Source organism: Podarcis erhardii (genome assembly GCF_964252035.2).
Source record: "Podarcis erhardii genome assembly, chromosome: 3".
Taxonomy (NCBI): Eukaryota; Metazoa; Chordata; class Lepidosauria; order Squamata; family Lacertidae; genus Podarcis; species Podarcis erhardii.
In genome coordinates this window covers 104,554,600-104,575,729 of record NC_138507.1, presented here as the reverse complement: position 1 = coordinate 104,575,729, position 21,130 = coordinate 104,554,600, and the positions used below count along the sequence as shown (strand labels likewise).

At 42.7% G+C, this 21,130-nt stretch overlaps 1 protein-coding gene across 1 annotated transcript; it reads left to right on the top strand.

The window, feature by feature from the left end:
- Window positions 1-2,546: 2,546 nt before the first annotated feature.
- Window positions 2,547-14,626, top strand: LOC309338709 (uncharacterized protein). The gene is made up of 4 exons (XM_081856025.1): window positions 2,547-2,725; window positions 5,388-5,618; window positions 11,594-11,929; window positions 14,110-14,626. Exons 1-4 carry the CDS (start codon window positions 2,723-2,725, stop codon window positions 14,311-14,313), a joined length of 774 nt encoding a protein of 257 aa, XP_081712151.1. The 5' UTR covers window positions 2,547-2,722; the 3' UTR covers window positions 14,314-14,626.
- Window positions 14,627-21,130: the final 6,504 nt, after the last annotated feature.

The following is a 21,130-nucleotide window of genomic DNA, read 5'->3' as shown; positions in this document are numbered from 1 at the left end:
ACACACACACACACACACAAACACAAAGATTCCAAAAAATATACAACATATTTTATCTTATACAATATTTTGGACTTCCATCAACCACATCTGAAGATTTTTTCAGTCCTCCCTCATCACTTAATCTGCATTTCATTAGTTTCACTTTTACTTTTAATAGTCCTTCACTAATAATTCTCTTCATACTTTTCTCTGCCATATTTCACATAATCCTCCTTACAAAACTTCTTATAGTCCTACTAGCATAATCTGTTGATTACACTTGCTTTTCAAATAATTCACATATTTACTCCAGTCCTCTGAGAATCTCTGATCCCACAGGTTTCGAATCCTTCCTGTCATTTTATCTAATTCTGCATAGTCCATTAATTTCGTCTGCCTTTCTTCTTTCGTCGGTAGCTCTTCTTGTTTCCATTTCTGTGCCAATAATACTCTTATTGCCGTTGTTGCATATAAAAACAGTTTACTATCCTGTCTGTTAATATCCTCCCCTACATTGCCAAGTAGAAATGCTTCTGTTTTTTTTTAAATAAATGTATATTTCAACATCTTTTTCATCTCATTATATATCATTTCCCAGAAGCTTTTCACTTTCTTACATTCCCACCACATGTGATAAAAAGTGCCTTCTTTTTCTTTACAAGGTCAGCCTTCTCTTTGTCTCTGCACGGGACAAAGTCAGGCTGAGTGTATCCCCTGCCCTGCTACTTTTATTTCTGGTCAGCTGGAAAATCTATCTATCTGCAGTTATCAGTCAGCCAGATCATGATGCTGGAAAGATCCTCATTGAAGGAAGCTACTCCTTTTTTGCTTGCATCCAGCATCTGTTAATCAGAAGTATAAACTGCCTCTGAACATGGATGTTCCATTCTGAGCTACTGCAGCAAAGTTTCATTCATAACTGCCATGGTACAGCTCTCATGCGGAATAGGCTGAATAGTGACCACAAAGTCAGTGTGGTCAGTCACACACCAGAGAGAGAGAGAGAGGATAAAGGGGTCACACATTTGCATAAAATTTGCATTTTGTAGATCTACTGAGGACCTTCCTCTTTCATCAAGTCTGTGAAGTTGATATCTTTTCTAGTCTTCACCTGCATTGGAATTGTTTTTATGATTTTAAAAAAATTGTTCTTCTCACTCAATGGTTGCCATCCCGAGGTCCTTTGGAAGGAAGAGTGTGATATACTAAATAAACAAGCAGATGCCGATTCAGAAACAATCACTTTAATTTAAATCGAAATACAACCCATCTCAGTATAGTGGTAAAGACCTGTATTTCTGCTCAGTCGTGTCCAGTGTTGATGGTCAGCTCCAAGGTCCTCACTCCTACTTCTCGTGGCTGTTTTCAAACCAGATTAGTGTTGAATTTTGGCATCAGAGGTAATGTAATATTAACGCAGTATATAAAATCAGTGGAATATTTATGGTTGCAGAGCGTTATTTAAAAATGTGTTTTCAATTAGGCGTGTATCCACAGAAGCACGAAACCTTTCCATAACTAGGCACCCTGAGTATTATTTTGCAATGAAGTGCAGTTTTCTACCGGGGGGGAAAGGAAGGGAAATAAAACATCAGCAAATAAGGAAATGAAAGACAGTGTTCTCTTCTCTGTCAGATTCCACGATAGTGGCTTTGGAATAATAATAATAATAATAATAATAATAATAATAATAATAATAATAATAATAATTTATTTGTACCCTGCCCATCTGGCTGGGTTTCCCCAGCCACTCTGGGCAGCTTCCATAGAAACCAAAAATACACTCAAATAAGGTGTGTTGCTGCAGCAGCCTGACAGATACTTGCAGATACTGAGAAGATACGTTGGAAAGAAAAACAGTGAGCAAAATGAAGGGGAGGAGTGGTGGAATAAGCAATGCCAACCTTCCCACCCCACCTGCACAGGTGGGGCAGCATTCAGGTGATCATCAGAATAAGGTCTAACCCAAGACATTTACCTGGCTGAGGTGGGCTAGAAGATGATGCTGCCAATTCCATGTTCAGAAGCCAACAAGACTGGCAACTGAATCAACACCAGAGCAGTGACCTTCGCTGCGCCTGAGGGTGGCAGGCTTGCTTAGGGGGCATAGGGCACTCCAGGTGGCATCTATAACGGGGGCCACTGACCCCTTGCTGACTCTCCCTGCCCCCCAGCAACTTTCGCCTATGGCAGCTGCCTTACTCCTCACCAAGGATGCCAACTTGAATAAAACATTGAGGCTTTCACACTGTTTTAGTTTTGTGTTAGTTTTAATGTATGTGGGGTTTTTCCTGTAAGTCGCTTTGAGTTACTTTTCATTTTTAATAGTGTCCAATAAGATCAATAAACAAATGTTGTGATTTCAGTGTGTGCTGTGGGAGGAGAAGCAAAATACACCTTTCTTGGGTCATCTATTGATATGGCCACATATGATGTTACCAGTACTGTTTTCAAATAAAATATTTAGCAGGCCTACAGACAATCCACAATGGCCTCTTAGCAACACTTGTCTTAACTGTTGTGGTAACTGGAAAATTATGACATCATCCCAGTGCGGAACTTTCTGAAATCACTGTGGCAGTTCAGGAAAGAGCTTGTGGCTGGTGTTTGAGCAGTGTGTGTCTGCTTCAAACTGGGGCAGCCGGTTTCGGTTCTTCTACATGGGGCAGGTGGGGATATAGAGGCTCCTGCCTTGGCATCCAATGTTGATGTATGTTCCCTTCCCAGTACAAAATCTGCTATGGTAAGAAATCCCAGTAAGTTCTTTCTGTTTCAGGATGGGGAAAGATCGTCTGAGGAACCTTTGGCCCTTCAGATGCTGTTGAACTACAACTCCCATCATCCCTTGGTCATGCTTGGTCGGGGCTGATGGGAGCTGTAGTTCAACAACATCTGGAGGGCCAAAGGTCCCCCACATCTGCCCTAGTGTTTCTAAGGCCATACATTTAAAGGTCCCCACCACAAAGAATCTTGGGAACTGTAGTTTTCCCCCTCACAGAGCTACATCTCCCAGCACCGTCAACAAATTACAGTTCTCGGGATTCTTTGGGGGGAAGCATGTATTTAAACAGATTGTGTTTGTGGATACTAAATCTTGGAGGTAATGAGCAGGGCTTATTTTCAGTCAGAACTCAGGTGGGTGCCATAGCAAGGAGGTGTTCATGGTAAGTTCTGGCAACTCTTTTTCTAGAAAAATAGCACTGTTGTATGGAAGTGAAAGCTGGACCATAAAGAAGGCTGATCACCGAAGAATTGATGCTTTTGAATTATGGTGCTGGAGGAGACTCTTGAGAGTCCCATGGACTGCAAGAAGATCAAACCTCTCCATTCTTAAAGAAATCAGCCCTGAGTGCTCACTGGAAGGACAGATCGTGAAGCTGAGGCTCCAATACTTTGGCCACCTCATGAGAAGAGAAGACTCGCTGAAAAAGACCCTGATGTTGGGAAAGATGGAGGGCGCAGGGAGAAGGGGATGACAGAGGACAAGATGGTTGGACAGTGTTCTCGAAGCTACCAGCATGAGTTTGACCAAACTACGGGAGGCAGTGGAAGACAGGAGTGCCTGGCGTGCTCTGGTCCATGGGGACACGAAGAGTCGGACACGACTAAATGACTAAACAACAACAAAGGGGGGCAGGGCAAGATGCAGGCCTCTCCCTGCTTTGCAAGGGATCCATTCACACCTCTGAAAGGAGCAATCTGCTCATCTCCCATCAGCCCTCTGGGCAGAGAGGACAAGACAAAGCTGTATCCATTCTCCTCATATGACTCCTGACAGATTTATCCTTAGGAGATGTGGCCCTTAATGGGGAAAATGCAGCCTACTCCTAATATCATGTTTATCTGCAAACCTGAGATGGGCTCAAGGCAGGTGAGAAGGAACTTAGGGCATGATCTAGCAATACTACTAAATTTTATTATTTATACCCTGCCTGTCTGACTGGGTTGTCCCAGCCACTCTGGGCAACTTCAAACATAATAAAAACACAGCAAACGTCAAAACATAAAAAACCTTTCGGATACAGGGCTGCCTCCAGATGTCTTCTAAAAGTTGTTTATTTCTTTATTTCCTTGACATCTGATGAAAGGGCGTTCCACGGAGAAGGCGCCACTAACCGAGAAGGCCCTCTGCCTAGTTCCCTGTAACTTCACTTCTCGCAGTGAGAAGGCCCTCGGAGCTGGACCTCAGTGTCTGGGCTGAATGATGGGGGTGGAGATGTTCCCAAGTCAATACCTTTTAAGTGATAGAGAGAGAGAGCTATAGCTATGTCAATCAATGAGTGGGAGAATTAGGTGCCTCCTTAACTCTCTCACTGAAATCAGGGCTGGATTTAGGTTTGATGAGGCCCTCAGCTACTGAAGGTAATGGGGCCCTTTATATGTCCAGCTGTCCTTTGTCAACAACAAATTGTCACTTTTTTTGTGTTGGCACATTCTGGGTTCAAAGCATATTCAGGGGACTCACTCCCCGCCATCAACAGTGGCAGTCAGGGAGGTTTGGAGGAGGCTGGCTGTGAAACACCCATTCGATCCTGGCTCACATGAGAAACTCACTTTATAGCGTACCCCCTGTATCAAAACTGGGGGAAAGATGGCGTTGTGGAAGAACTGAGTGGCAAGCTCTGAATCAGGCAGGTAACAATGGGGTGGCCCTATATGCCTTTTCTCTTCCTGAAAGATCGCTTTAACCTGCTGAAACATATTCCCTGTCCTTCCCTCTCCCTTTCTCCCCTTTTTATTTTTGTTGCTGGTTTTGATTGCATCTGCTTGACTTTGTGTGGTTTTGTATTAGAAATGGACATATTGTTGTTGTTGTTGTTGTTGTTTTGTGCATTGTAATGGTCAAAACAAATAAAAATCAGTTATCTTTGAGTGTGTGTGCGCGCGCACACACACACACACACACACACCTGCTTTAAAAGGTTATTTATGTATGCCACTACCGCGGCTCGTGTTTTGTAAGCCCCCAAATGGGAAATGAGTGAAGTCCTAACTAAAGAAGAATGGCCACTTAAACTGATGGAACATGCGCACCTTGCAGACCTAACATGTAGAATAAGAGAACAAGAAGAGCATATGTTTAAAGAAGATTGGAAAATGTTCATTTAATATATGGAAAATATATGGAAGGAAAATGTGTTTATTTGAAACCGTGGGCAGCATTAAGATAAATTCAACAGTGTAAATAAGTTTTGATGGATGTAATAATGGAATACTGAATGGTTTGGTTTATATAAAATATGCATGGATTTATGTTATGCAAAATGAACCATGGAAAGAGAAGAACGGAAGTCACTCATATTTTAAGGTTGTTGAAATGAATGTTCCTAAATGTAAAACAGAAAATTTAATTGAAAAGCAAACAAACATAAACTGCCCTAAATCCCCATCTGTTTTTATAACAGGAAGTATCCAGAGAACCCCATTCCTCATCAGATTTCTCCAACTTTGAGACGGAGTCTGTGCACCAAACAGACAAGGAGATTCAAGCAGATCTGGATCACACCAGCAATGTGGAAGGGTCTGAATATTCTTACCAAGGAGGCAGTGTAGGGTTCAAGGAGATGCAAACCGAGATTGAGTTTGCTGTGCAGATAACCCCAATTAAAGATTTGAAAAAGCATCAGGAAAGGATGGTAAGTGGCAGCGGATGTGGGGCAGGGATTCCTTGGCTCTGGGAATCCAGTTGAACTCCCATCTTTTCGATGGGAGCTGACGATTACACAGATCCAGCGGTCACCTTTTCACATGACGCTACATCTGCAACCAATGAGGGCAGGATGTTCTGTGAGGCAAGTGGGGAAAAACAGCCTTGACCCAGCTGCGCATTCAGCAAGTGTGAGAAAAGAGCCATACATGCCTAATGTTTCTCCTTGCAGATGGGGTTCCTGGGCCATTCAGGGTCCTTTTCTTTACATAGAGAAGTATCTGTTCATCAGGACTCACGTAAGGTCCCTTCTTATAACATTTGATTACTGGAACATACTCTGTGTGGAGCTGCCCTTATATTTCATCTGGAAGCTGCAACTAGTACACAATGCGGTGGTCACAATCCTTATGGGAGCAGATTATTGGCAACGTGATTTCTGCTGCAGAGACAGCTGTGCTGGTTGCCAATTTGCTGCCAGGAAAGCTTCAAGGTTCCTGTGTTAATTCGCTAAGCCCTAGAGCACCATCAGATGTCAAGGAAATAAACAGCTATCTGACTTTTGGAAGACATCTGAAGGCAGCCCTGTATAGGGAAGTTTTTAACGTTTGATGTCTTGCTGTGTTTTAATTTGTTGGAAACTGCCCAGATTGGATAGGGCAGCCCAGTCAGATGGGAGGTGTCACCACCACCACCACTAATAATAATAATAATAATAATAATAATAATAATAATAATAATGGGACCAAGGTACCTTAAGGGCCATCTGATCCCTTATACTCAAGCCACTCACGAAATTGCAACATGAACAGCAGAAGCAGCTGGAAATTAATTTAACCCGGTTCAGCCTCACAAATGGCTGGTGGAATAAGAAAAGCTTTAAAAATAACCTAAAAATGCTGATAGAACTAGCCATCCCTGGACAACTCCTTGCTCCAAGCTTCTAGAAATGGCTGTTGCTTATAGACTTCATGGAGGCATTTGACTGGCCACTAAGGGAAATGCCGGTGCTGGAGTAGACGGACCTTCAACAGGGCTCTTATTAGGTTCTTTTGCATCACATTCAGCCCCACAGCATGTGTCTACCATATGGTGAAGACCATGGATGTCTCCAAGACAGATAATGATAGAGCATATATCTATAGTACAGTAGATGCCAATGCTAAGGCTGATATCTCTTAAGACTTTAAGAACAGCCCAGCTCAAGGACCAGCCACTCTAGCACTCTAGCATTTCCCGTAACAGTCAAGAGATGTTACAGATGAAGAATTTATCAGAGAGTGGGATATATACAGAGTCTATGTAAAAGAACATTGTCAAAAGATCAATCTGTTGGCAGGTTTTGACTGAGCTTCGGTGTGTAAATAGGATAATTTTACAAAACAAAATTTATAGTAAGTTAAATAACATGGAGAAAGTAAAGTTTAAGCATATATTTAAGGAATTTAATTTGGGAACACAAGGGAAGATCGGAGGGCTTGTCAAACTTAATCACAAATGGATGTGCAAAGCAAGTATTAGTTAAAGAATGAATAATTGTGTATTTTTTTATTTCTCATTTTGCCTATAACATCTATTGTACATTTCTGTTATAAAGTTTTCAATCAATAAGGCATTTAAAAACTGGGGGTGGGGTGGAATGGAGCATAGCTGGCCTGGTTAGTAGCCACTGACACTTCCCCCCTGTCATAGAATCATAGAATCATAGAGTTGGAAGAGACCACAAGGGCCATCGAGTCCAACCCCCTGCCAAGCAGGAAACACCATCAGAGCACTCCTGACATATGGTTGTCAAGCCTCTGCTTAAAGACCTCCAAAGAAGGAGACTCCACCACACTCCTTGGCAGCAAATTCCACTGTCGAACAGCTCTCACTGTCAGGAAGTTCCTCCTAATGTTTAGGTGGAATCTTTTTTCTTGTAGTTTGGAACCATTGCTCCGTGTCCGCTTCTCTGGAGCAGCAGAAAACAACCTTTCTCCCTCCTCTATGTGACATCCATATATATATATATATATATATATATATATATATATATATATATACGAAAGCAAATATATATATATATATATATATATATATATATATATATATATATAAAATATATTTTATTTGGGTTTTAAACATAAATGCAAAAATAAAAACAGCATAACATATATCATAACATCTTTTCTTGACATCTATGGACTCCCTCACGCCTCCCGCTCTCATTTGCATCATTTTCAATTCTTGCCAGCAATTTATCATCTTGTTTACACTCTTATGTCAAATTCATTTAAATATAATCTATAAATTCTCCAATAGGTTTATAATTTTTCCTCAAATTTACTTATCATCTTAATTCCTTCTATTTTAGTGGTGCACAATTATTTATGATCTAGCATCCTTTCTTAACATTCAACCAAATTACAGTATTTTTTAAAATAAATCTTGAATTTCTTCCAATCTTCTTCAACCCTCTCCTCTCCCAGGTCTCGGATTCTGCCAGTCATCTCAGCTAGTTCCATATAGTCCATCAGTTGCATCTGCCACTCTTCCAGTGTGGGTAGTTCTTGGGTTTTCCAGTTCTTAGCGATGAGTATCCTTGCTGCCGTTGTTGCATACATAAAAAATGTTCTGTCCTTCTTTAACACCTTCTGGCCGACAATGCCCAGAAGGAAGGCCTCTGGTTTCTTGGTAAAGGTATACTTAAATACCTTTTTCAGCTCATTATATATCATTTCCCAGAAGGCCTTCACCTTAGGGCAGGTCCACCAGAGGTGAAAGAATGTTCCTTCATTTTCTTTACATTTCCAACATTTATTATCAGACAAATGGTATATCTTGGCAAGTTTAACTGGGGTCATGTACCATCTATATATCATCTTCATTACATTTTCCTTCAAAGCATTACATGCAGTGAAGTTCAGCCCAGTGGTCCACAACCTTTCCCAGTCCTCAAACATAATATTATACCCAATGTCCTGTGCCCACCTTATCATAGCTGATTTAACCATTTCATCTTGTGTATTCCATTTTAACAGCAAGTTATACATTCTTGAAAGTACCTTAGTTTTTGGTTCCAACAATTCTGTTTCCAATTTCGATTTCTCCACCTGAAACCCTAGCTTTTTGTCATTTTTAAAGACTTCTTTAATCTGAGCATAATGTAACCAGTCTCGCACTTTGTCCTTCATTTTATCCAAACTCTGCAATTTCCAATTGTCTCCATCTTTTTCTAATATTTCCCAATATTTTGGCCATTTGGCCTCCATATTGGGTCTTTTTCGGGCCTTAGCTTCCAGAGGTGAAAGCCACCTTGGAGTTTTGTTTTCCAATAAGTCTTTGTATTTTGTCCAGACATTAAATACTGCTTTCCTGACAATATAGTTCTTAAAGGCCTTATTGGTCTTAACCTTGTCATACCATAAGTATGCATGCCAACCAAAAGCATTGTTAAAACCTTCCAAGTCCAGTACATCAGTGTCTTCGAGAAGTAGCCAGTCTTTTAGCCAGCAGAAAGCTGCGGCTTCATAGTACAACTTTAAGTCTGGCAGGGCAAAGCCCCCTCTTTCTTTCGCATCAGTTAATATCTTAAACTTAATTCTGGGCTTTTTGCCCTGCCAGACAAATTTAGAGATATCTTTCTGCCACTTCCGGAAGCACTCCGTCTTGTCCACAATCTGTAATGTTTGAAACAAAAAAACATCTTTGGCAATACATTCATCTTAATAGCAGCAATTCGGCCTAACAAAGAAAGCTTCAATTTTGTCCAACTGTCCAAGTCTCTCTTAATTTCAGACCAACATTTTTCATAGTTATCCTTAAATAGACTCAGATTTTTTGCTGTTATATTTACCCCTAGGTATTTTACTTTTTTAACCACAGTTAGTTCTGTTTCTCTCTGAAACCGTTCTGACTCTGTATCTGTCAAATTTTTCCCCAACACCTTGGTTTTCTGTTTATTTAATTTAAATCCCGCTACCCGACCAAAGTCTTGTATCAGTTGCAATACTCTTTTTGTACTAGATTCTGGCTCCTGCAAAGTCAAAACTAGGTCATCTGCAAAGGCTTTAAGTTTATATTGTTTCGCTCCGACCTGGATCCCTTCCACCAAACGGTCCCCTCTGATCATATTCAAGAGCACCTCCAGAACCGATATAAATAGCAGAGGGGAAATCGGGCAGCCTTGTCGTGTTCCTTTTTCAATTTTAAACTCTTCTGTAACCACATTGCTAACTATCAATTTAGCCTTTTGTTCTGAATATATTGCATCAATCCCATTCTCAAAACCCCGTCCCACTCCCATTTCTTTTAGATTTCCCTTCATAAATTTCCAAGAGATATTATCAAAGGCCTTCTCCGCATCTATAAAAATTAACACTGCTTTTGTATTTATGTCTGTTTGCAAAAGTTCCAAGATGTCAATAATGTTCCTTGTGTTAGCAAACATGTGTCTACCTGGGAGAAAGCCTGCCTGGTCTTTATGGATTACTTCATTTAAAACTCTTTTAAGTCTGCTTGCCAAAACATCTGCAAATATTTTGTAATCCACATTTAAAAGGGAGATGGGACGATAGTTCTTGAGTTGTGTCTTTTCAGTTTCCGATTTTGGTATCAATGTGATGAAAGCTTCCTTCCACGATTCCGGCGCCCTCTTCCCCTCCATGATTTCGTTGCTGACCTCCATCATTGGTTGAATCAAATAGTCTTTTAATGTCTTATAATACTTGGCGGTCAGGCCGTCTGGCCCTGGAGATTTGCCCAGTTGCATGTTCTGAATGGCTTGTTCAATCTCTTGTCGTGTTATTTTGTTATTCAGGATTGATCTGTTTTCTTGTGACAATTTTGTTAGTCCATTTTTTTCTAAAAATTGTTTAATCTCAGCCTCGTCTTGCGGCCCTTGAGTATATAATTTTTTGAAATATCTCTGGAAGCACTTTCTGATTTCCATGGGGTTCTGAATATTTCTTCCTTCAATTTCTAGATTTGTAACTGTGTTTAGTTTTTGTCTCTTCTTCAACTGCCATGCTAGCAGTTTCCCACATTTATTTGCCGATTCAAAAGTTTTTTGTTTCATTAGTTTAATCTTCCACTCTATTTCCTGGTTTACCAATTTAGAATATTGTGCTTGGTGAAGTTTAATTTCTCTCAGAATCGGCTGTGACTTCGGATTTAATCTTAATTTCTTCTCCAGTTCTTTAATTTTCTGCAAAATCTTATCTTTCCTTTCATTTTGTATCCTTTTCTTTACAGCGTTCTGTTGTATCAAGAACCCCCTCATCACAGCTTTGCTTGCATCCCAGATAGTTCTTTTTTCCACCGTAGTGTTCATGTTTATCTCAAAATAATCCTTCAAAGCTTTTTGGGCCTTCTTAATAATCTCCTGATCTCTAAACAAATTGTCATTCATCTTCCATCTAAAGGAACCGGTTGGCAGTAGTGTCATGTCCATCTTCAGTGCATTATGGTCGGAGCAGGTCTTTGGGCAGATTTCCACTTTTCTGACCTTGGGTGCCAGACCTCTAGATATCCATATTTGGTCGATTCTTGTCCAAGTCAGCTGGGCTTCAGAGAAGAATGTTCCCTCTCTTCCCAGGGGGTTCTTGGTTCTCCAAATGTCAATCCAATCCATATTGTCTGTCATTTAAAAAAAAAAAGTCTTTGGTAGTCTGCCGTCTTTTGTAACATTTTGGCCTTGTGACTTATCCATGTTAGTTGATACGACCCCATTCATATCTCCCATCATAATGATGTTGTTATAGTCCAGATAATCCAGCATAATCTCATGCAACTTCTTGTAAAATTCCGATTTCCCATCCTTTTATATATTTGAACATGGCTATCATATCACCCCTTAACCTCCTCTTCTCCAGGCTAAACATGGCCAGCTCCCTTAGCCGTTCCTCATAAGGCATCGTTTCCAGGCCTTTGACCATTTTGGTTGCCCTCCTCTGGACACCCTCTGTCTCTCCTTTCCTATTACAGGATGCTGCAAGGGACACGCCAGCCTCTTCGTACGTCCCTGATGACATGACGGAGACCTTAGACAATAAGAGTCAGGGAGACCGGCTGGCCATCAGCACCCAGCGAGGGACCAGTGCTCTGCAGCCAGAAGCTTACTCCAGGATGGGCGAGGCCAGCAGTATGGAGCGGATGGGTCAGCTGCACAGCAGGCATATCACAGCAGCTGATCTCGACCTGGAGAAGATGAGGCTTGATGGTGCAATGACCAGACTGAGGTACCGGCATGAAGACAATGAGAAGAGGCGGCAGCACGAGGAGAAAATGCAACAGCTACATCATCAGACAACCCCTCGATCAGTAAGTGAGGGGGGAATAAGGGGTAGATGTGAGCTTTCCATTAAAAATGGAAACCAAATTCTGCATTCCTTGGCCTACAGCATCTTTGGGCATTGTTCTAGGTCAGGGGTCAGCAAGGTTTATTTTGCCTGGGCCAGATCAGTCCCGCAGAGATCCCTCCGTGAGCCGGATCTCGCATGCATGAGTGTGTGATTTTCTTTTCTTTCTTTTTTATTAGTTTTTTAACATATCATTTCCAACAATCACATTATATATCTTCTTATCTTATACATTGTTTTAGACTTCCGTCAACAACTCTGATGATTTTCCGTCTTTTATCACTTATTCTGCATTTCTTAATATATCTATTACTGTTAATTGTCATCAACTAATAACTCTCCTCATAGTCTTTCTTGTAATATTTCATATAATTCTCCTTACAAAACTTCTTGCAACCCTACTAGCATAATCTGTTCATTACTATTACAGTACTTTTCAAGTAGTTCATATATTTACTCCAGTCTTCTAAGAATCTCTGATCCCGCAGGTTTTGAATCCTTCCAGTTAATTTATCCAATTCTGCATAGTCCATCAATTTCATCTGCCATTCTTCTATCGTTGGTAATTCTTCTTGCTTCCATTTTTGTGCATGTGATTTTTGGCATCTACATCTTCGCAGATGTGATTTTTGGCATTTGCGCATGCGCAGATGTGATTTCTAGCACTGCGGAAGTGAGTCCCTGCGCCGCACTGCACCGGTTTTGTGCAGCATATGAGCGGGCAGCTCAATTCGAGGGTGGCTTGGCAGCCGGTCAAATGACCTCTGCAGGCCGCTTCTGGCCCATGGGCCTTAGGTTGCTGACCCCGTTCTAGGTGCTGGAATCAATCTGTAAAAAAAAACAACTGCTTAGTTCCTGCTAGGGATGGAAGAATCTGTTAATTTCTACTCCCACGGTCTCATTTTTCCAACCTTAAAGCCATTTCTCTACATGCCTGCGGCAATTTGCAATTAAAAAAAAAAATTTTTTTTTTGAACCCTCATGAAAATTCTCCAGCATTTGAGTGCCCTTTTCTCCCAGTAAACACATTTTTGTATGCAGTTTGGACCACGGCCAACATTTCTGCAAGCAATAGAATCCTAATGTAATGCATTTTTGTATGTTATTTTCACAAATAACATTCGTGGGGTTGTTGTTGTTTTTGCACACTTACTGCTAATGTATGCTCTTTTTTTTTGCAAATGTGGTTTGGTTGGAAAACTGCATTGCAAATTTCGGATAAGAGCAACTTTGGAAGGCTGGCTGTGTTTCAGCTCTCATCTTGCTCCAGAAAGCGAAATTCTGACAGATCCAACCTTAAATACAAACTAAATTGAATTCTCCTCCACCCCCAGCTCTGCCTCTACTGACCCTTTGGCTTTGTCTCCCATTCGCTATCTTCTGCCCCACCAGATCCAATGGATACCAGCTTCCACTATCAGGCCCTTGAGGATTTCTCCCAGCCATGCCCTCTCCCTGGCTACACCTCTCACTGCCCCTGCTTCATAGCTGAGGCTGATGGGAGATCTGGAGGGCACCAGGTTGGCAACATGCTTCCAAAACACACATTTGGCTTCTGCCGCTGTGTCTAAAGAAGACATTTTTGCTATCCTCACCCAGAACAGTTGATGCATTAAGAATATAGGAAACCCCAAGGCAAGCACTGCCCATTGTATGCTTCATTCAAAAGACATTGGGGCAAGGGGGGCATGGTCCTTTTCCTCCAGGAGTGAAAAAGTTCGAGGGAGGAAAAAAAGAAAAGAAAACACATTAGATGCCATGTTGTGGGCTCGCCTGACTTCTGCAGTTTGACATTTCTCTGAATCGGTATTTTGAATACACAATCTAAATATTTCTGAGCATGCTTAAGTCCATATAAATCAAGGATGGAGAATCCGTAGCTCTCCAGCAGTTGTGGGACTCCAGGCCCCATCAATCCAATAACATCTGGAGGGCCTTGTTTCCCCCACTCCTGATATAAATCAATGGAATTTAAGTTGAGCACATTTACAATGTCTATGAAGATGCGAAGCCCTCTGGGTTCAATGGGAAGGTGTTTATAGTATTGTAGGCTCTTTGGGTAGCTGATCACAGGGAGCGTTTTGTTAACAGACACCTCTTTTTCCTCCCCCCACCCCTGTTTCTCTCCCCCCTCCCCCACAGATTGGGCAAGAGCTCCACGAACTCCTTCAGCCCCAGAACCAGTATGCCCTATTTTTTTTCTGCTTCATCTTTATCCACATTATTTACACAGCCAGGGAGCTGGCTTTCTATTTTATTATGAAACACGACGTATTCTGCTTTGCCATTTTGCTGTATTTCATTTTCAAGAAGATTTTACTGGATTACAGAAGTAGGAGAAACTAATCACGAAACAGCAGCAGACTCTAGGCAGCAGAGAAAAAAAGAGGGCAAGCAGCTCCCTGATGTTTATGTATCTCCGTTCTATCGCCTCTCCCTTCCCTCCTCTTTACAATTCCCCCTTTTTCAGTCGCATGCGACAAATGCAAGATTTGGCTCGGCTGTCTAAGTGCACTGGCAGTTCTCTCTATCAAATGCCGCTGCTGAGTGTTGTTGTTTCCCTTTGCTATTCAGTTATAGGCTCATCCATTGCAGCCATCCCACCTGAGCCTGTCACAGTCATCGATGTTAATAAATTGGCCTAGAATTAAACAAAAAATACAGATTCTATTTCCACAATTTTTTCTTTGATAAGAGGGGTATAGTAAGCAGGGCCCCTGGAAATGTTTGTAAAGGGCTGGGCAGGGGGAGATTCAAGACAATCCAGTAATATGTCCAGTAGGCAGAATATCGACAGATTCCTGCATAGCACGGGGATGGACTAGATAACTCTTGAGGTCCCTTCCAACTCTACGATTCTATGATAGGTAAAGCGTTCCCATAATTGAATTTCCATACTAGAACATACTTACTTTGTGCCAGCCGCATAGCTGTTAAAGGCATGAGACATCACTTGCTTTTTCTTGTACATATAGTTCTCGTGGCAAGTTCCTGTTGAAAGACAGTTAATCCCTTCAGCAGGGAAAATACAGGAAATGCCTCACATTCCTTCCTTCTAATCATTTAGCAAAAGCGATTAAGTGACCTTAGCAATGGCAGTACCTCCATAAGTGCCTAATAAGCCTTAGAATGTTGCCTCCACATTTTGCTTCCTAACCTTATTGATAGATGTCCAATTCACTTCCTTCTTTTAATTGAAGGCTAAGAGTCCAGGCCTCCTGCTGGTTGGCTGGGTGTGTGAGAATGGACATGAAGGCGAACTAGCAATTGTTCAAGTTTCTTCCTCAAAGTGAACTTTATTCGCCTTTAGTGTATTCAGCTGTTATAGGAACTACTTTCTGGTGTCCTTCAGAGATTTTTGAACTAGTTCAGTGAATTTTGTTTAACTGAACTAGTTCATTCAAAGCACTGATAAAATGTAGAGATAGCCGTGCAATAAAGTGTAGAGAAGCAGGATAGGAAGAAGATTTTCTTCCCCACTCACAATACAAGAACTCAGGGCTATCCATTGAAGCTGAATTTTGGAAGCTTCAGAATGAACAAAATAAAGTACTTATTCACACAGGGCATCATTAAACTGTGGAATTCACGAGAGATAGCGATGGCCATCCATATCAACAGTTTTAAAAGATGATTAAATACATGGATGATTTGGCCAGTATGGCTCCTAGCTAGTATGGTTATGTTCTACCTCCACTATTGGAAGCAGTAGGAGAATAACAACTGAGGCCTAATATATTCATGTCTTGCTTGTAGGCCTCCCACAGGTATCAGCATGGGCACTGTAAGAACCAGATAATGGGCTTTTGGCTTGTTGATCTTATGTAGGAATTGGCTCACAATGGAGCTGAGCTGCTGAGCCAATATTTATCCAAAGACATTGGGGGGGGGGGGAATTTCTGAGAGATTTCCTTTTCTCAGCAATCCCCCCCGCTGTCTGCTAAAAGAATACTTCACAGAATTCCATCTGAATATTCTCCACAATTTATGTGTGGCGGCCGTAAACCTCCTTATACCTCCCAGAACGTCCTAAAATAACACCAGGTCTCTGGCATTGTAAAGGACTCCAAATTGTGGTGAGTCTGTAAACACAGATTTGCGGCTGCTTGGTGTGGGGTAGCCTGGGGGGGAGTGTTGAAGGAAGCTGTGCCATTGCTGCTGCTAATTGTGAGACCCATCCTTAAGAAACTGTTGAAAATTTTCTCCTCCCCCTGGAGAAATTGGGTAGAATGGTTCCCACAATTTCTCTGTATACAGAAATGGTAAGGACACAGGCAACAATAGGAACACAGGAAGCTGTCTCACACCTTTGTCAGACCATTGGTTCATCTATCTCAGAATTGTCTACACTGTCCGGTTTCAGACAGACAGACAAAAGGCTGGAGGGATTCAATTCAGATCACAATTTAAAGGCTGTGGGTTAAACCACAGAGCCTAGGACTTGCCGATCAGAAGGTTAGCGGTTCAAATCCCCGTGACGGGGTGAGCTCCCGTTGCTCGGTCCCTGCTCATGCCAACCTAGCAGTTCAAAAGCATGTCAAAGTGCAAGTAGATAAATAGGTACCGCTCCAGCGGGAAGGTAAACAGCGTTTCCGTGCACTGCTCTGGTTCGTCAGAAGCGGCTTAGTCATGCTGGCCACATGCTGGCCACAAACGCCAGCTCCCTCGGCCAATAAAGCGAGATGAGTGCCGCAACCCCAGAGTCGTCCGTGACTGGACCTAATGGTCATGGGTCCCTTTACCTTTACCTACTTCACACTTTGCGAAACAGTTTGTGACTTGAAACTCGGGAGACATTTGCACTAAAATGCTGATAAATTTTCACAAGGATGCTTTAAAAACCCCCACACACAATCACAAATGGATATGGAAAAGTGTAGAACTGAACCTAAGGTTGGGGAAATGAGAAAATGAGCTGAAATTGACTGGTTTTGCTGAAACCTAGACAGGGGTGTCTCCTAGCCATTTGTTGAGATGTTGGAGATTGTACCAGGGACCTTCTGCATGCAAAGGAGGCAGTATTCCTCTGAGCTATGGCTCTCTGCTAGTAACAAGCACGTACAGACCATAATATACTGTATTACAGTATTCAGGATATTGAGGTCTAGAGATCTGGTGACAGTGTGGTTTCAGGCCATGAATAAGACTGTCTTGTAAGGCTAGGGTTTCTCATACACAGATGGGAAAGTATTACAGAAACACATCATTTTAAGACTACTCTTTCTTTAAACAGATTCACTTTCTTCTGGGTAATTATAATTACCCTGTGAAAAGAAATGGGGGTGAATGGGCGAGCGGGAAAACCCCACATAGCTGCTCTGTGACCTACATAGCTCCAGTAGAGCAAGATCAGGTCGATAAATAAATTAATCCCCCACTGACTTGAAGGTGATCATCACAGGAAGAAGGCTGCTTGCAAATGCATCTCTGAGCGTGGCATATCTGTCAAGAAACTCCACCCCTCACAAGCCAGAGGCAGCAGCAACTCTTTTAAGAGCAAGGGAAGGGGGGGGAGCAGTTGGATGATTTGTGGCGCCGAGGAGCTGAGTTAACGCTCCACTTCCAAGACTGCGGAGGGAAAAGGGAACTGCTGGATTTTAAACGCTGCCTCCAGGGTTACGTGGACAGGACCAGGATGCAAAGGTAAGTTGCATGGCATTTATTTGCGGGGAAATGCACAGAGGGGAAGAAGAGCAGCATCCTTGAGTTGGTTCATTGGTTACCTGCTTGTCAGCCTAAGAACTTTAAGAGCCAATATTGTGCATTGGCTAAGAGCAGAGGAACTGGCATGAAAGGACATGAAAGGCAGACGTCTGGAGTCCCACTCAGCAGACGGAGTGTCAGGGCTTCCAGTTGCAGCATATATTTATTTTGTTTTGTTTTGTTTTGTTTTGTTTTGTTTTGTTTTGTTTTGTTTTGTTATTTTATTTTATTTTATTATTCTATTCTATTCTATTCTATTCTATTCTATTCTATTCTATTCTATTCTATTCTATTCTATTTTTTTGTATACTACACGCCATACACAGATCTCAAGGCAACTCCCAATATAAAAATTTGGCTTACCACATACATTACCATTTAAATAGCCCCCCATGCCCTGCCCCCCCTGGTCAGGCCATTAATTCTAGAGTCTAAAACTGCCCAACTGGCTAAGAGAATGAGCTGGACGGTCTTTTGTTCAAATCTCACCAGCTGGCCTTAGGTGAGACATTGTTCCCTGAGCCTCAGTCTCCCCATCTGTAATATGGGGATAATATAACAGCGTCAACGTGAGGATTATAAGGCGATGTATAGCAACGATGCAAAGGTGCCAAGTTTTTTAAGTTATTGATGACTTGCTTAATGAACTGAGTTGTTATATTGCATCTGTTGTGGACCCGTCGTGGGTGGAATACTTGCAGTAAAGGTCCATATGTAAATAAATGTGACTTGAACCATGATTGTTGTCATTGATAGGACTTGTTATTGTTATTCTTAGGAATGCAGGTAAATCCAGATTGTCTGCTCAGGATTTAGCTGATTCCTGACACTTTGTTATTCTATCATCCAGTTGTGGGAAACAGCATTTCTGCCTTTCCCATAAACTCTGTGCCTTTACAGCTGCACAAGAGACAGTGGATTCCCCCCGCCTGCCCGCACCTCCCAACAAGGAGAGGCAATACTGGGGAAAGCTTTACCTGTTGATTTTCTGCCTCTGCAAGGCACAGAACATCTCTCTGTGAAATGTGAGGATCCTGCAGAGGGCATTGCTAGCACCAAAACTGTCAAAGTATGCCCTCTTGTGCCTCTGATGGGGTACTGCATTTGCCCTGTGCTGGGGACCGAACCTACCAATGAGCATGTGAGAGGGCAGTTGAGAAAGCTGGGAGGATCCATGCTGGCCCTGCTTCTGACCTCCATGCTTTTAAGGTCCCCTATGCACACAGCGCCTGAGTATGTAAATGGAAGCATGGATAAGCATCATGTGCATGCCTCATACCTTCCGTATTTGCAGCGTACCAATTGTGTGCATGCATAAGACCGTTTGCAAACTGCAGTAATAATTTTGTTTGTTTGTTTGTTTGTTTGTTTGTTTGTTTGTTTATACATACATACATACATACATACATACATACATACAAACATACATACCCCGCCCCTCTGGCTGGGTTTTCCCAGGCACTCTGGGTGGCTTCCAGCAAAATATTAAAATACAATAATTCACCAAATATTAAAAGCTTCCCTAAACAGGGTTGCCTTCAGATGTCTTCTAAAAGTCAGATACAGCGGTACCTCAGGTTGAGAACTTAATTCGTTCTGGAGGTCCGTTCTTAACCTGAAACTGTTCTTAACCTGAAGCACCACTTTAGCTAATGGGGCTGCTGTGCCGCCGCTGTGCGATTTCTGTTCTCATCCTGAGGTAAAGTTCTTAACCTGAGGTACTATATTCTGGGTTAGCAGAGTCTGTAACCTGAAGTGTCTGTAACCTGAAGTGTCTGTAACCCAAGGTACCACTGTAGTTGCTTATTTCCTTGACATCCGATGGGAAGGTGTTCCACAGGGCGGGTGCCACTACTGAGAAGGCCCTCTGCCTGGTTCCCTGTAACTTGGCTTCTCGCAGTGAGGGAACCGCCAGAAGGCCCTCGGCGCTGGACCTCAGTGTCTGGGCAGAACGATGGGGGTGGAGACGCTCCTTCAGGTATACTGGGTTGAGAATGTTTAGGGCTTTAAAGGTCAGCCCCAACACTTTGAATTGTGCTTGGAAACGTACTGGGAGCCAATGTAGGTCTTTCAGGATTGGTGTTATGTGGTCTCGGCGGCCGCTCCCAGTCACCAGTCAATGGGAAGCAGGTCCAATCCCCACATTCCCAGCTCACGCTTTCATTTCCTTGCTTGACCATCCTCCTGCGGCTACTGTATGATGCATGGATTGTATCGGGAAGGACCATAGCAGAGCAGTAGAGCACCTGCTTTTCATGCAGAAGTCCTCAGGTTCAATTCTGAGCATCTCCAGGTAGGGCTGCGTGACAGACTGCTGCCTGAAACCCTAAACAGCTTCTGCCAGTCAGTGTAGGCAATACTAAGCTACATGGGACGATGTGTCTGAATCGGTACAAAGTGCATTTATGTCCCTATGTTTATCATCAGTGTCAGAACATTTCTGCCTCTGGGCTGGGGTTCATCTTGTAAAAAGTGGTGCGTTACCTTGTTTATTTTAAATAGGGATATCAGCTAGTGGGAAAGCTTTGAGTGAAATCGCCCACCCTGCTTTTTTCATAGAATCACGGAATTGTAGAGTCGGACGGGACCCTAAGAGTCATGTAGTCCAACCCCCTACAATGCAGGAATCTCAGCTAAAGCTGTTGGAGATTCCATTCCACCTTTTGTTGCAGACATGGGATTGTTGCGTGTGGCATGTCTGTTTACATTCCAGCACAGACTGCTGGGTCCCGTGAGCGGAACTTCCGCTCGGTGTGTGTTGCTTTGGTTTTTGAGTCTACACCAGTGTGGTGTAGTGGTTAAGAGCGGTAGACTCGTAATCTGGTGAACCAGGTTTGATTCCCCGCTCCTCCACATGTTACTGGGCGGTTATATAGCACCAAGCATTCGCCCTGATTCACCACACTGAGGAGCCAGTGTGGTGTAGTGGTTAAGAGCGGTAGTCTCGTAATCTGGGGACCCGGGTTCGCTTCCCCGCTCCTCCACATGCAGCTGCTGGGTGACCTTGGGCCAGTCACACTTCTCTGAAGTCTCTCAGCCTCACTCACCTCACAGAGTGTTTGTTGTGGGGAAGGAAGGGAAAGGAGAATGTTAGCCGCTTTGAGACTCCTTGGGGTTGTGATAAAGTGGGATATCAAATCCAAACTCCTCCTCTCTCCGAGAAGACGGCAAGGAGAGACGATATGTTTCTTTGTTCTGATTTATGTAACATAAATCCGTAGTTTTAGTATGTATCCACAGCCTCAAGCCTCTTCTGTTGTGCAGTTTACTCTGCTACGTATACAGTGGTGCCCCGCAAGACGAACGCCTCGCAAGACGGAAAACCCGCTAGACGAAAGGGTTTTCCGTTTTGGAGGCGCTTCGCAAAACGATTTTCCCTATGGGCTTGCTTCGCAAGACGAAAATGTCTTGCGAGTTCCTGCGGGTTTCCCCCCCTTTCCCCCCCTTTTCCTAAGCCGCT

Bases quoted from the DNA above. Each gene is read 5' to 3' on its own strand.
- LOC309338709 (XM_081856025.1), top strand. The intron at 5,619-11,593 runs GTAAGTGGCAGC...TTCCTATTACAG, and splicing joins AAAAGCATCAGGAAAGGATG to GATGCTGCAAGGGACACGCC. The intron at 11,930-14,109 runs GTAAGTGAGGGG...CCTCCCCCACAG, and splicing joins ATCAGACAACCCCTCGATCA to ATTGGGCAAGAGCTCCACGA.